This window comes from Sceloporus occidentalis, unplaced genomic scaffold (genome assembly GCF_023333645.1).
Source record: "Sceloporus occidentalis isolate IW3139 unplaced genomic scaffold, rSceOcc1.0.p SCAF_205, whole genome shotgun sequence".
NCBI classification, from domain to species: domain Eukaryota; kingdom Metazoa; phylum Chordata; class Lepidosauria; order Squamata; family Phrynosomatidae; genus Sceloporus; species Sceloporus occidentalis.
In genome coordinates, this window is record NW_028317185.1 from 933113 (window position 1) to 949833 (window position 16721).

The following is a 16721-nucleotide window of genomic DNA, read 5'->3' on the forward strand; positions in this document are numbered from 1 at the left end:
CAAACTCTCTACATCCCGTTATTCCTACCAGTGAGTATTTAGTGAATTGTGGAAATCCTACATATAAAATAAACACTAGCACCCAGCTTTCTTTTTTTTCTCCCCAGCGTTGCCTTGTCTGGTAAAAGTATCCGTCGTACCAACTGCAGCGGACGCCAGTCACGGCGAGCATCAAGCCACAAGCTGCGTTACATTTTTTGTGACAATATGCAGCTTCTAATATGTAAATATTTCCGTGTTTCAGCTGCGTCACGTTTGACGCGATCGGTTCCGCGTTCCAGACTACAAGAGGTTCTAGATCACGGGAACTCGCTTAACAGATAGAGGATCGCAGGTCAGAACTCACATGAAAACACTTCTAAAAGGTACTGTTTGCGAGACTTTCTGTGACAAATACTACATTCCCTATAACCGCAGGAAAATAACAAAAGCATACAAAGCATGGGGGGGGGTTTGCTCTTTAATGTCCCGAGATGAAAATTTGCCACAGTTGGTTTGGCAGACATGCGCGGCATCACAGCCAGCGTAAAATAATTACAAAAAGGACATCCGCTTTATTTCACTCATGTAATAAATGCCTTTCCAAACTAAGAATAGAAATTTCCTTTTATAAAGCAGGAGAAACCTCATACAACCCCCCGCGCTGCAGCAGTGGACTACAACTCCCACAATGCTCAGCTGCTCCAGAGATTACGTGCCTGCCCCGGAGAACTAGGTTTTCCATTAAATATTCTGAAAGTTGTTCAGTAAACATTTTTTAAACGTTTTTTTTTGTTTTTTTTAAACCACGTGACAGTAGAGATTATCTGCCGCTCTCTGCCACGTGCGGATACTTCTGAGACTAAAAATAATTCCTTCTTTCCATAAATTTGGAACTTTTGATTTATCAAAAAAGCAACCATAAAAAAATATTTATACAGAGGGATAATCATACGGATCGCGAGAACAGGGAAGCCGCTGATTTTAATGTAGAAACAGGATTATATGAATTTTAATGCATTTAGTTGGGGGGGGGGGATTCTGCAGAAATAGAGAACAATCCTTTAAAGGGACAGCCATCATATGCATTAAAGTGGATTTGGTGGCCGTAGCATTGCTTTTAATCACTGAAGAAAGCTGCATAATTCTGAAGAGCCCCGACGACTTTTCATCACGCAGCTCACAATGCCGAGACACAGGAGAAAGAAGAAGAAAAAGATGATGACAGATCCTGTTTACAGTTTCTAAATTCTGGGTGTAAATAAATATTTAATGAACTCGCTGCTCGGCCAACGCGCTCCCACAAAGACGGAGAGACCGCAGTGGGCCACGTCTCTGCTCTCTAGGAATCCAGACGACAGACCGGGCTGTCATAAACCATCTGTAAATTCACTTTGTGGCCGACGAGCTCTCGGATGTTATTGATTCCGTATTTAATCATCGTCGGCCTTTAAAAGAGAAAAAAAAAAAATGCGCATGTATACATCAATACGTACTATTTACCCTCAGCAGTCATCTGTATAACAAAGAATCACATGCGTAGGTCGCCGCTACCAAACTAGAATGATTCCGCCCCGCATTCTATAATAAAATACTAACTTAATATATGAAAAGTACAGTTATAAAAACCTGACAAGCCAACGGGTCCGGACCATTCCCAAATATTACTATTACAGTGAAGTGAAAAGGGTTAAAATTACATCGACGACCACTTTTTGCCATCTTTAACGCATGGAATCTTGGGGACGAACCATCGCGCGTAACACAAACAGAGAGGAAGCGCTCACCTTTCTAATGAAAGCCCCCAGGCGATGACGGACACTCCCTCAGGGAGACCCATCGGTAACAACATCTCCGGGCGGAAAACTCCAGAATTACCCACTTCCACCCATTTCTTCAAACCTGGAAGAAATGTCAAATTCGGAATTACAGAGGTTAATCGGCAGCGGGCAGCCATCTTGGTTTTCCAGTCACCTTGTGCGAGGCGGCTTTTGCGATAGCAGTAACTGTGATGTCAACGAAACCTCATTATATTTGATTAATACCAACATAAAAAAAATGATTGAGTTAGAACAGACTGGATGCTTTAAAAGGAGAGCTTTGTGACCTATTTATATCTTATTTATTTTTTCCTGCAACCCCGAGGTGCCTCGTGCTTCCACTTGGTTGAAAATTGTGACCACGGTGCTCCAAAATGTAGGGCCACAGCGGGTACCATGTCCTCCATCTATGCCTTCCAGGGCCTGCAGCCCCCTACAAAGGGATATGCAGCCCTATCCTCCCATCCAAAGTCTTAGGAGGGCCGGATCGTACAGGGTCCCCCGCGAAGAGGTACCCAACACTGAAGTCTTTAAGGGAGGGATGGCGGCCGAGATGCTCAACCATCCCTCCCATCAAAAAAAGGGGTTCCACATGTACAAAAAAACAACCAAAAACATGAGTGCCAGTTCTGGCCCCAGCCCACGGCTGGCATCATAACAATTCTTCTCCAACCATCTGCCACAGGCTAGGGCAATTTAAGAGATGAGTGCACACAAAAGAAATGGTGCACTGGAGTGCTGTACAGCGCTCTCACCGGCACAGCATGCGGTGACCGCGCTCTCACCGGCACAGCATGCGGTGACCGCGCTCTCACCGGCACAGCATGCGGTGACCGCGCTCTCACCGGCACAGCATGCGGTGACCGCGCTCTCACCGGCACAGCATGCGGTGACCGCGCTCTCACCGGCACAGCATGCGGTGACCCCCGAAACACAACGGTGCTAGCGCCCTGGCGCACCAAACCAGGGGCTCTTCAAAGAAGAAGGGGGTAACTCTTTGTTACAGAGAAAGATGTCTGGTAGATGAGTAAACTCTTTGCACTTTCATTTATTAACCCATTTCCTGCCGCTTCTACGCACATCATTGTGACTTTTAGGGCTCTACAGCCCTGCGATATCCTCGTACCCAGCACATAGAAGATTCAGGGGAGGAAAAAAAGGAACAGAGCTAACCGAGTACAAAGGAGGCGCGCACAAAACAACGGCACTTGGGAGGTGTGGATGTCGAAATCACTGACCTTCGTGGTAGCTGAACACCTCCATGCTCGGTTCTGTGTACGGATTATACGCAGGTTTGAAACGGAGTTTAGTAATTCCTAGAAAACAATCACGAAGAGAACGTTTAGTTACGTGTCTGCAGAATATTTCAACACAAAGTGTGCGCCAGATCCTGGAACCCAAAAGGGGGACGGTTCCCATCGCGGCCTCCGCGTGCATTTATCAAACTATCTAGAGCCTGAGCTTTCCATCCTCATCACGCCGATCGCTTTGGAGAGACTTCGGATAAAACGAAGCCGGGATTGGTGACAGCCTGTGACCAAAGACACCCCTTCCATTCTCCTTAACCCCTTTACAAAAGCTGCCCGGACCAACAATAAGGTAGAGATAACTTAATGGGGAGGAAAAACCATGCAGATCCTGAGAAAGTTGTATCTTTTTATTTTTAATTTTTATTTTATTACATAGGTTTATTTAGTGTACAGAACCTTATTGTTGGTTGAGATTTGTTAGAAACGGATGTTGGTAGTGAGAAGGTTACAGAGGGCAGATATCATGCAAAGAAATCAATCTACAGACGGCTCAGGTTTCGGGGATGACTGAACACAACCATTTTATTTTGGAGTGAAGAAGAGAAAGGTGAATGTTTTACAGGACAGATGAAAGAAGAGTCTATGGGTGGAACTCACCAAGTTTTGTGAAAAATTCCTTAAGAACACCCATGAGGTTTCCGAGCGTTAACCCGTAATCCGCCACGACGCCTTCAATCTGATGGAACTCTGCTAAATGCGTAGCGTCCAGAGTCTCGTTTCTAAACACTCGGTCGATGGAGAAATACTTCACGGGGGTGAACTGCTCCTGCGGGACAGAGAACGAGAACAAAGCGACTTTTAGCTATAAAGTATGCAGGCTGCAGGCATGCGGGTAGAACATCGCAGTCATTTACCTGCTGGGCGAGTTTGTACAGCATCCGAGCGCTCACAGCCGTAGTGTGAGTCCGCAGGATATTCTTCTGGGCTTCAGTGATACTCCAATCATACTTATACCTGCGGAGCCAGCAACAGAGATAAAATTAACTAATAATACCAAGACGGGAGTCTGTCCCTCCCCCCACAGGGTGACACAGACAGGAGGGGGCTATGGGGCACGGAGTCTGTTCCTCCCACCACAGGGCGACAGACAGGAGGGGGCTATGGGGCACGGAGTCTGTTCCTCCCACCACAGGGCGACAGACAGGAGGGGGCTATGGGGCACGGAGTCTGTCCCTCCCACCGCAGGGTGACAGACAGGAGGGGGCTATGGGGCACGGAGTCTGCTCCTCCCACCACAGGGCGACAGACAGGAGGGGGCTATGGGGCACGGAGTCTGTCCCTCCCACCGCAGGGTGACAGACAGGAGGGGGCTATGGGGCACGGAGTCTGTCCCTCCCACCGCAGGGTGACACAGACAGGAGGGGGCTATGGGGCACGGAGTCTGTCCCTCCCACCGCAGGGTGACACAGACAGGAGGGGGCTATGGGGCACGGAGTCTGTCCCTCCCACAGCAGGGTGACAGACGGGAGGGGGCTATGGGACACGGAGTCTGTCCCTCCCACCGCAGGGTGACAGACGGGAGAGGGCTATGGGGCACGGAGTCTGTCCCTCCCACCGCAGGGTGACACAGACAGGAGGGGGCTATGGGGCACGGAGTCTGTCCCTCCCACCGCAGGGTGACAGACGGGAGGGGGCTATGGGGCACGGAGTCTGTCCCTCCCACAGCAGGGTGACAGACAGGAGGGGGCTATGGGGCACGAGTCTGTCCCTCCTCCCGCAGGGTGACACAGACAGGAGGGGGCTATGGGGCACGGAGTCTCCCGCAGAAAATACTTTACAGAAATCGTACCCTTGGGATCCGTATCCGCCTTCTGAATGAACCTTCTTCACTCTCTCTAGATAATCCATGGGGAATTCAGTAGCAAACTCTGGATCTGAAAGGCAAAACCACCTCTGCTATAAATACTAATAATGTTAGCGAAGGGTCACAAGTAATCCTGTTGAGGGGCTCTTTCACTGGATTTATCAGACGTTCGCTCTCTCTGCGGGGAGCAGGTAACGCGCAAGAGACTGACCCTGCAAGAAGAAGGTGTCGTGCTGATCTCTTGCTGGGTGCTGCTGGGGCTGAAATAAGGCATCGAAGTTCCAGAAGGAGCTCTCTATGAAGTTATTGGTCGGCATCTCGGTAAATCTGGCACACGGGGGATATTTATTATTATTATGTTAAGTAATAACCTCGTTTCACAGAGACCCAGCAGACACAGAATCGATCTGTTCACGTTTACTCACCCCATCTCCAGGAAAATCTGCCTGAACTGGGTTCGGACCTTCATGAGAGGGTGAAGGTGTCCACACTCCGGCATCACCCCCAAAGAGTTAAAATTATACGATTTAAACGTCTTCTCTCTCCAAGAACCACTGTAGCCATCAACAGAGAAAATGAGAAAAAAAACCCCAAAAAACAGATAAGGGAGAAATTCTGTTAATCGCGGGACGGGGCACGTCCAGGAGAGAGGTGTTGCTCTTAAAAGTGTTCAAAGGGGAGAGAACATTTATGGAACCTCCATTAAAGAGGTGGCTGGAAATCATGTGGACCACCCGATACAGAGATAACGTAGAGCAGTGCCCCCTGCTGGCTGCCAAGCAGAGGCCGCAGAATAAGGGAGACTCGGTCGAGGATTTACCCCCCCCACACCAACAGCGTCCCACGCACAGGCGGATACGATCAGAATGGTGACAGCCCGGCGGACATGCGCACCCCACCTTTACCTGGCAATCATCTCTGGGGTGAGATCGGTCTCCTGTTTGCTTACACTGGTGCTGAAACCGCTGCCCTTTCTCACCCAGTAGGTTTTAACCGTCCTGTAAGAGACAAAAAACCCAGAATCAGCTCTAGACAGCACAGACCCCAAAAGGGGAAGAATACGCATGATGGGAGTTAAAATTCAACAGCTGGAGCGGTACCAAAAAACTACTCTCTCCTATATACACAGCCATTTTAATAGAAAATAGATACGTCATCGTCACGTGGGCTACTGGCATTCCATCATGAGACTGAATTAACCCCCGTGTATGTATGTATGTATGTATGTATGTATGTATGTATGTATGTATGTATGTATGTATGTATATATATATATATATATATATATATATATATATATATATATATATATATATATAGTCACAGGTATACAGAGGAGTATAAATAGTCGTCACACACACACTGCCCTCTAGTGCAGAGATTGAGAAGTGCAGATATACTCAGCACTGTTACCGAAACTCCATCTGGTAACATTTTGTGTCGGTGCCTGAAGCGAGGTCCCGTTCTTGTAAGAGCTATAACATTATAATCATATCTTGCGCCATGTACGGGGGTTAAAGGTCACACTCCCCCGTTTCCAGGATAAGTGTGGTCGCCACTCACACTTCATTGAGAAGTTTCCTCTTTTTCAGCTCATTTTTGTCCTTTTCATTCACACTCTCAGCCTTTCCCTGGAGCACAAGCTGGAGCCGCTCCTTCACCGTGTCCTCGATCGAATCCACCTAAACACATGGATCAAGTAGAGAAAGCTGAAGTACTCAAGGGCATCCCCTGCTTTACAACAGGTAGGTTCGTCAAAAAGTCACCTGTGCTCATGCAAGAACACACCTAAAACATGACACAGGAGCATCCTGGCCCTGAATACTGCATGTCGTCACCCTTCTAATTTATATGTAGATCAGAGAGAACTGAGGTACCCGGGGAGAGGAAGAAGGAACGTGTGCACGTCAAGCAGGAGCGAAGGAGAAATGAAAAAGATGTGAAGACGTGCCATTTACTGGGCAGCAGAACTACAATCCCCACAATCCTCCAGGGGGGCGTAATAGCTGGAGGCTACCGATTGGCTGATTCTGGCTCAGAGAAGTTTGAGAGACAACGGAATATATCACAGACAGGAGAGAGTAGAGAGACTGGCGGCTATCTGGCGCTCACCGCTCGGAAGATGCGCGGACCCCCTTCTGCTGACTTGTCCAGCTTGATCCAGCGGTTGGACATCGCCTTGCTGAAGCCGACCTTGGCTATGGACAATTTCTGGAGAACAGAGCAGACATCAGGGTTACGTACGGTTCAAAGATAGAAAAAGCAATCACCATAGCAACAAACTGTCCGATCATACTTTACATTTGTTTGGGTCGTTCTGCCGTTACAAAAGTCCAAACATCAAAAAAACTACTACTTTAGTGAATAGACCCCGTCTGCACTTATTCACATATGTATAGAGGAGTGATAATAACATGACACTGGAGGGTTAAATGCGGTGAGGCCTCAGAGGTCTCCTGTGTTCAGATGCTGTCTTCGAGCTGTACGCGCCACCGTGTGCCATCAGCAGCTGCCGAGGAGTATCCGCGTCCTACGTTTCGATATAGGGTGTTGGAACGCCCATGTAATCGGCTGTGAGGTCGCGCTGTACCGGTTGCCCCCGTGACCATCCACGCACCGGCACAATTAATACGTTGGGGTAAAACATAACATAAAAGCCTAACCTTAAGTAGAAGCTGCAGCTATCCATCTTTGCTGTGGTCCTATGATTCTTGCCGCTGATTAGCCAGCATGACAAACAGCTGGAGGGCAGCAAAGGGCAGAATGCATACGGGGGTATTTTGCAGAGCCTTCTTATGCATTCGCAAAGGGGACCCCACATAGATGTAGACTGCATGACGACTGGAGGGTCCCTTTAAGGAGCCAAACGAACCACCCTCTGCCAGCGGCAAACCGGGGGAAGCCAGCCTGGCCCACATTCAGTAACCATCATTCCTACACACCGTTCATTCCTCGCTTAAGAAGCAATCATGGAGCAAACTTCTAAATGTGGAGCTGTTACTATAGAAACCAACAGAGCTGACATTTTCTTGCCCCCAGACTGACCATGAGCTCGCTCTGCGCCATCCCCTCCTCGGGCAGCTTGTGAAATACTCTGGCTTCATGACTCCCTTCCCGGGCGATCTCTTCCCCCTCCGACGTTAACTCCCAACGTTTGCTGGACCTCTGCTCGGCCTCGATGATCTAAATGGGGATAAACGAGAAGAAATGCAATAATCAGCAATATCACAAACTACGACTGGCAATCCCATCAATTCTGCACTACCTCTTCCTACATCTACAAAACCCACAACCAGCATTAAAACACATAATGGAAATACATTTTTATTTACTGAGAGGGTAGTAGATAACTGGAACAGCCTTCCGACTGTATCTATAACATACTGTCACTGACAGTGCCCTTATAACCTTTTATTCTCTGTAATGTTTTACACGGTGCCATCTCTACCGGCAGTCGCTGCGGGCAGACACGGTATTGCATCATTCTGAGCCCGTAAATCCTCTCACCTCTCCCAGGGACTGCAAGCTCTTGACGGCGCCCACCACCTGCTGGTGATCCACCCCCAGGCCGGCCGCCAGCTCCAGGCTGTCCAGGCCCCCGCACTCCGCATCCTGCAGCTTCTGTAGCAGTAACTCTGACACCGGGTTATCCGCCATGCTGCCGGCTTCCGTAACGCGCATGCGCCAGCCTCCTTGCGTTTACCGTTTAGACGCAGTCGGGAGGAGCCGGACTACAGCTACTATGATGCCCTACTGTGCCAAAGATAGGCCGAGAATCTTGGGAATTGTAGTTTAAGTGGAAATCTGAAACTACGGTGTCTCGCAGGGTCAGGCTGCCCTATTGCTTGCGTCAAACCATGTGAGTCTTCCATCTGTGCGGTTTATCGGAGGGCTGTGGTTTAAAAACGATTTTTCGTCTTGCACGTTTCTGCCCTTTTATGTGTTTTAGTAAAGATCTGAGAGGAGGGATGTGAGAACAGGAGCTCATCATCTAAAACTACAGTCAGAGTCTCAGATGTCAGGATTTGTCACTTTACTGAGAGGGCGGTAGATGAGTGGAGCGGCTTACCAGTAGAAGCGGTAGAGGCTAATACGGTGAGGGATATTAAACATGCATGGGACAGGCGTACGGCTCCTGAATCTAAGACTGATTAAGGATTTACAGCAGTTGAAACAGGCGACTAGACGGCTGAATGGGGCCGATCAGCCGGAGAATTCTGTTTCTATATGGCTTTGTTAAAAAAAAAATAACACATATGGGATAAAAAAACCAAACAGGGCAGGTTCTGATCTTGCAGGTTCTGATCTTGCAGGTTCTGATGCCAACTCCACCAAAAGGTCATCCAGCTCTATAAATATCAAGATGGCTACATGCGTCCTTAATAAAGACTGTGTGGTTCTGCGCGCCCCTCTCCCTTTTTTGGCGTCTCTGAGATCCGAATGTTGATTTGTGATGAAAGTTTTTCTGTGTTTGATTGAGAATGGGGGTGGCCATCTTTGTGTTTTCTATTCGTGGTATTTTCTATATTTACCAACCTGTCTGGCCTTTTATAGATTTTTCTTTTTACTGAGCGGGTGGTAGATAAATGGAACGGCCTCCCAGCAGAAGCGGTAGAGTTGAGACCTCAAACTGATTAAGGTCTGAGCATTTAGAGCAGGAATAACGGGCGATTACACGGCCGAATGCGTCTGATCTGCCGGCAGATTCCATGTTTCTGTATCATGTTAACATACGTGATCTAATATGGCAGTGGGGGAGGGGGCTTCTTGCTGCCGTACGGTTTTCAGGTCAATTATAACTCTATGGATGCTGTTCTGAAGCAAACTTTCCAGTATCCATACTTGCCAACAGTTCTAAATGGATTGGGACTGAAGATGGATTAACATACCTGGGGGGGTTATTAAGGGGGCAACTGCCCCTGGGTTGCTCTTATTTAAAGGTCTGGGTTTGACTTGCAGTTCCGCATACATCCACCAGGGTGTCGGACTCTATTGGACTCTATTGGACTTTTACTGTATCCCTGTCCACTCGGCCCGCGCCCCCCTTCGGTGTTATTCCTGCCCCCCCCCCCCCCCCCAGGATTCTATGTATTCTGTGTTATATGTTATACAGATGCTGCCGCTGTGTGTGCTCGCTGAAGCTGCTGATGTGTTCTGCGCTGCGTCGTGATGTATGTCTGGCATTTAAGTAAACTCAACCCAAACGTCAGCCGTGAACGCTCCTGCCAGCTACTGGTTAAACTCCATTGCCATCAGCAGGCGTCCCCCATAGACAGGCGTTTAATGGGGTCCCGTGAGAGAAGCCCCCCCCTCAGGCCACGACAGGCAGCTTTATAAACTCTGAGAACTCATAATACTCATCTCATGCGCGATCACCGCATCAGATCACTAATACCGAGTGGAAACGCATCCGCGCCGCCATTGGCTGATCTCAGATCCGCATCGCTGCACCCGCAAAGAATAGATATATATATTATTTATTTATTTTTCTGTCCGTGACGCCCAGGGTGCTCGTGCTTCTCAGCTCCGGCGTGCGAAGATTAGGGGTTGGTTCTCCAAAAGTGTTGGGGTCCTCCGTCTTCCTGTTCCGGGGTCCCTCTCCAAAGGAGAACCCACTGAAGCCCCCCCCATCCCGAATCTTCCCAGGTATGCATCGCTGGAGGTCAGAAAAATTGCCCCGGCAGCGGCTGCCATAGGAGGGGGGTCCTAATGTGCTATAGTGTGTGAAGCAAGCTATTGCCAGGCGGTGGTCAGCGGGGCCGGACGGACCGGGAAGACCCCCTGTAAGGGATTTGACATTTCTGTATCACGATACAGAGCTGATTGATGAATGGGGCAACGTGTTATGTCCGTGGGGGGTTAGTGGGGTAATAGTTTAGGGTCTGTTAGGATTTGGGGGGGTAGTGGGGTAATAGTTTAGGGTCTGTTAGGATTTGGGGGGGTAGTGGGGTAATAGTTTAGGGTCTGTTAGGATTTGGGGGGGTAGTGGGGTAATAGTTTAGGGTCTGTTAGGATTTGGGGGGGGGTAGAGGGGTAATAGTTCAGGGTCTATTAGGATTTCGTGAGGCTTTCTAACAGTTTCCGGCCTCCTTATCTCTCCGTTTCCTGACCCCTCGCTTTCTGTCTCTTGCAGACCCCGCGGTTTCAGTTGCAAAACTTCAGCAGTTAAGACACCGGCCGCTTGGCTTCAGTTTCACAACACGAGCTGTTAATGAGGGGGCCGGAATCCCACCCAACGCCGGGGCGCGTCTTGCGTCAGACACAGGGGCCCCCGCGTGTGGATTACACGTCTTCACACGCTACAAAACACGCTCGCCATTTACGCAACACGTTAACAATTTGAGACAATAGCGATATTAACTATTTATTGAGATAAGAATCACGTAAAAAATACACGCGAACTCGGCTGTAAGGCTGCCGTTCCACTTACTCTCCTAAATGTATCGCTTCTGTTGTGAAATTAAATGACCAAATAATATTAAATATCCAAACCCATCCCAGAAATAATTCTGGGAATAAGGGGATAAAATGACGGAGCTTCTCCCCATTCATGGAATTAATGTTTTGTTTAAGTGGAACAGCAGCTTTAAAGGGACAGTCGCACCCAAACTTTGCCGCCTCGCTGCAGTGCCAAGATCATGTTTAACGTTCCATTCTCCGGGGTTTACGTATCTGATGGTCCGAACCTGTTACACACAAAGGGTCCGACAGAACCAGAACGGACAGACTAAGACCACCCGATACATTACACGGGGAGGGTCCCTCTCACAAGCTTGTGAATATTTTTACAAATTAAATTGAATGTAAAAAATGGCGCGCTGTCCCTTTAAATATAGGCTTTAACGCATTGGAGAGCTGAGCGTAACCTGCCGGTGTTTTATTTTGTGACGCTTGGATCGGAGTCCGGCTGCCGCGTTATTCATTTACGTTTACGCGGATATTTAACTTTTAGTAGCTTGTCTCCTCTAGATTGTAAGCCTCTGAGTCCGGCCCTCTTTAACTAATGTATCGGGTGGCTTCACCCACCATTACAGTCAAGTGGAATATATATATATATGGTGTATATATATATATACTGTATAGATCATGGAGTGTAAGTCAATATAAATCTGATTATATAGAGCCCAAGGCTCCTAAGCCGTGGTCTTCTTTTTGAGGTAGTAGTGGGATCACGCGGGGGGTTACCAGATGGTGCCGCGGCCGTGGGCCGTTCATATCGCTTCCTGGCACATACTGCAGGGCTATGATAAGAGCCCGGCCTGAAGATTGTAACGAGCAGCCACTAAAACTCAAGAGGAAGCTCGAAAACTGTAATAAAAACTCCATCAAACCGCAGAATAAAAGATGGCGAGGATCGTTCAAAACGAAAACCCGCGGCTCCCCGAGATCCAAACTCAGAAACTCTCAGCCGACGGCTCTTCTCCTGGACGGTCGCTCTCAGATGGTCCCGTGCGGACACGGCGGCTTCCATTGCCCATTATAGTTCACCTTTCTCTTTGGATCTCATCTGCTTCAGGAATCGGCTTTTTTTTAAGGTTATTTTTCCAACGTCCCAAAAGTTTGAGAAAACAGCTTGTATTTGACAACGAGCTGCTTCCTTGGGGCGAGCGGCACTGCTTGCTCGCTCGCCAATGGACAGTGATTCTTATCTTCTATCGGTAGAGGGGATCTTAAGTAGGTCCTTCAACCAGAACCTGGTGAACCATAAAAAAGTGATCCTCGGTGCAGGAGCAGTGAGAGTCTCCACTGATTGGCTGAGAAGAGAGCTCATGATGATGTCAGCAGCCTATCAGCAGCTACAGAAAATGAGATCAAATCAACTTGGGCTTGGTGGGATCCGTCTCCGTTGATAGAACGTATCTGATACGGTGAAGCCCAGAGAGAAATTGTTACATTAGATAAAGTAACAGCCCCCGGCCCTCTGGCTACAGTAATGAATAGGATTTGTGGGAAACGTTCGGTCCTCTGGCCAGTTGGCTTGGGTGCCTTTTGTGTTTGGTGGAGGTTCTGGGCCGCTGGCAGGAAGGCCCCACCGGTGGAGACGAAGACCTTCTGGCCAAAGATGGGTAGAGCGGGATGTTTCTCAGGGCGTAATCTGCACCAGGACGGGCCCTGGGAGGGTTCTGGCTGGGGGGGTGGCGTCCAACGAGACCCCCGTGCCTATGTGCAGAAACCGTTCCCATTGATTTTTGACAGGATCGTTTTCCTGTTAAGCAATGGCTTCCAGCGGTCACTAAGTGGCTCTGGGGCTGCAGCTTCTCCCAAAGGTAAGAGTTGAGCTTGTAGCGTGGGAACTGGAAGACACGAAGCCCACTAATGAACCCAGCTGGCCAACCTTCATTCAGTACTAGCCACTGCAATAAATCCATGATAAACAAACAAAAACTAGACTTTCTGCAGCTATAGGACACCAAAAACTAGAAAAATATCCCCGAAATATGATTAATCTCTATTTATTAAGCGTCGCACCGTCCAATGATATTTGGGCCGGGTAACATATACATAAAGATACGATCGCGCGTCCTCATACACCTGCCGGCGAGCTAACGATCTAGCCGTGTGGCACAAAGTTTCTGGCCGGGGTGCTGCACTTCTGAGAGCCCTGGCTCGTGAGCTTACAATCTAAAAACATCACAATGCACAGACAGGCAGCAGAAGTCCCTCCAGCTCTCCTCGTAAAGATTGCTAAATAGTAGATACACCCAGCTGAGACAATACGTCTACGTGTGTACATGCCCTGTGGACATGCAGGGCACGCTCCATGGAGCAGCCAATCAGAAGCGGACACCTCGACGCAAGCTGTTGCAAAACATCAGATACCGGACAGCTTCCTTTTCACCGCAATTTGTTTCCTTGAGGAAAAAACAAACAAACAAAAAAAACATGGAGAAAAAAATGCAAATAAAAAACAAAAAAAAATGGAACGTTAAACTTACTATTTTTTGGAACTCCAGAAATTAGAATCTCGCAGGTTTTTTTTTAAATAATTATTCTAGCGACGGGGATTACGCCAAATAATTACTAGAACGTTTATTTAGGATAACAAGCTTTTTGCTTTGCCACGTATTTGGCTTTATGTTCTTAAAGGCAGATGCCGGCCCTCGTAAGCACCGGCGGCCCTCGTACGCACCGGCGGCCCTCGTAAGCACCGGTGGCCCTCGTACGCACCGGCGGCCCTCGTAAGCACCGGCGGCCCTCGTACGCACCGGCGGCCCTCATATGCACCAACGGCACGTGGTGGCGGAGAGTTCCAGTTTAAGGGCCCTTTTGCTTTGCGGGAGATGCGTTTATTGGTAGACAAGTCCTGTGCGGCCACCGAACCGCTGCTCCCATCTCCATCTCTGTATCTACAAGCGTAGTGCTGGATTTGCCCCACGAGCCTGGTTGTCAGGGCTGCGACCGCAAGTATGGGACTGTTGGCTGCTATGGAATTTTATTGGGTGTCCTGATTTGATGTCTGTGCCAGCGTCGGCTCCCGCTGTTACCCATCCTCTGTCTGGGGGATTAAGCCGCACGATCTATAGATATATTATATATTCATCCCTATACAGGAGAGCTCGCGGTACTAAACGTCGTCTTATCAACCCTTGGTTGAGCCGTACCTGGCAGCTCTCCGGGCGAAGCTCCAGCACTGGAGCTGACTGGCGCTAAGTAAATGGCGTGCGGTGACAGATGTTTGGCCACGGAAAATTAACTTGGAGGTGGAAGCAAGGGGCAAATGGGGGACCTCCCCCCCCAATGCAAAAGGGACCCCACAAAAAATGAAAGGGGCCGATAATAATTTGATGGTAGAATTCCAAATAAATTATTGAGAGGCATCTGTGTATACATGTGCGTGTGTTTTTGTATTACATAGGTGTGTGTATGTGTAGACGTGTGTGTGTCTGTGTAGACGTGTGTGTGTGTGTAGACGTGTGTGTGTGTGTGTAGACGTGTGTGTGTGTGTATGTGTGTAGACGTGTGTGTGTGTATGTGTGTAGACGTGTGTGTGTGTATGTGTGTAGACGTGTGTGTGTGTGTATGTGTGTAGACGTGTGTGTGTGTGTATGTGTGTAGACGTGTGTGTGATTGGAGGGGTGCTGGTTGTTTGGTTTGTGCACCGAAGGAGGATTGGAGAAGAAGGAATTGGATTATAATATGGAGCGTCCGGCCGGGAAGCACATTGCGTACACGCAGGGAAGTATGTGTAATGTGTGCAGAACCAGGAACAGCACGCTTACACAGTCATATAAACGGGAGCGTGTTACATATAAACTGCAGCTCATTGCAGAGCGTGTGACATATAAGCTGGCAGAGAGCGTGTCACAGACGTGCTCTGGGCTGCTGTCGGCCATTTCCGCCGGCTCGGATACCGTCTAGCTCCACACGAATGCTTCTCGCAGTTATTATGAGGGAGGAAGCGCTGGTTCTGGTTTCATATTTGTGTAAATTTCCGTGTATAACTCGCGTGTACTTTGCGTGGCCGCACTCGCAGTCTATAAGCAGCATTTACAGAAAGTACTCGCAGAGCACGCTAACGTGTGTGTCTAGGAGAAGCTGCAGCCCCAGAGCTGTCACTGTGGTCCCGTAAGACCCCCAGGAACTGCCGTGAGGGCCAGCGCTGGACGTGTGCTTTGGGGGGGTAGATTCTGCAGACTATCTCAGTGCATCAGCGAAGGGATTATACGCATGGAGGCGCCTGCGATGAGGCAGCGGCTGGTATCCAATGCACAGTAAGGAGGACGTCGGGCTGGATCTGCGGAGTCTTCCTGATGCAAAGCTGGAAAAGTGGTCTTATCGCCATAGCAACCATTGGACGCTTAGCTCCCACGTTTAATAATAACGAGGGCAAAACAGGTATTGCAGCTATTACTTTACACATAAACCACCAGAGCGACAACTCCCACTATCCTCAGACGGGACGTTTATTTCAAAGGAAGAGAAATGTTACAACAAGAGGCCGTAATCTAACGCTAGGGTCAGAGGACTAGATGGAATGTAATGAGGGTGGTAGATAAATGGAAAGGCCTCCCAGCAGAAGTGGTAAAGGTTAATACAGTGACCAACGACTGATTAAGGTCTGAGTGCTTACAGCAAGAGAAACGTGCGGTTAGACGGGGGCCGAATGGGGCCGATCTGATGGCAGGTTCTGTGTTTCTATGTCTGGCACTGAGTAACGATCTCATTTATAGCATCAACACAAATAAAACAATCATTTCAGTAAATCCTCCAGAGGGACCACAACCGCTGGGTACCGGATCACCCTCCGGGAGGATATTACTGAAGGTAAACACTGTAAACAGACATTAATTAGAGGTTTGGCGCATAAAAGAAGCTTGGAACAGCGACAGAGTGAAATAATGCAAAAAAAAATCCCACCGGCCTCCTTCCCAAGATAATCAGGACTGTCGGTGAGAAGCAGTCCCAGGTTTTGAGAAACAGTCCTGCTTTTGCGAGCAGTGGGGGGGTTTGGAGATGTTGGATCCCCCCTGACCAGCCCAGAAAGTCCCACAGAGGTCTCCGGTGCCGGCTATAAACCAGAATCAACTTTTTTAGCTTATAAAAAGAAATTACATAGAAATGTAACCAGTATGGAGCATCTGTGAACTCCCTCTGCCCTAAGGGGTTGGTGAAAACCTGAAGCTGCCTTCCAGCAGAAGTGGTAGACGACGCTGGAGACAGTGTTTGAGGGTTTGCTGGCAAAGCTCGTGTATCTAGATTAATGCGATGTGCAGTGTGAGGATGGGGTGTCCCATCACGTTCTAGAATAGTGGGTGGAGTGCAGCCCAGATCATGAGTGGGCCTGACATTGGTGGGTGTTGTGTAGCG

At 48.7% G+C, this 16721-nt stretch overlaps 1 protein-coding gene across 1 annotated transcript; it reads right to left on the reverse strand.

Moving 5' to 3' along the window:
* Positions 1-1321: 1321 nt before the first annotated feature.
* Positions 1322-8570, reverse strand: LOC149277939 (phenylalanine--tRNA ligase alpha subunit A). Its single transcript, XM_089502586.1, has 13 exons — positions 8421-8570; positions 7959-8096; positions 7026-7124; positions 6477-6595; positions 5819-5911; positions 5339-5467; positions 5125-5240; positions 4899-4983; positions 3964-4063; positions 3707-3875; positions 3038-3115; positions 1767-1881; positions 1322-1427 (listed from the first exon to the last, which is right to left on the reverse strand). The coding sequence occupies exons 1-13, from the start codon at positions 8568-8570 to the stop codon at positions 1322-1324; spliced, it is 1497 nt and encodes a 498-aa protein (XP_089358712.1).
* Positions 8571-16721: the final 8151 nt, after the last annotated feature.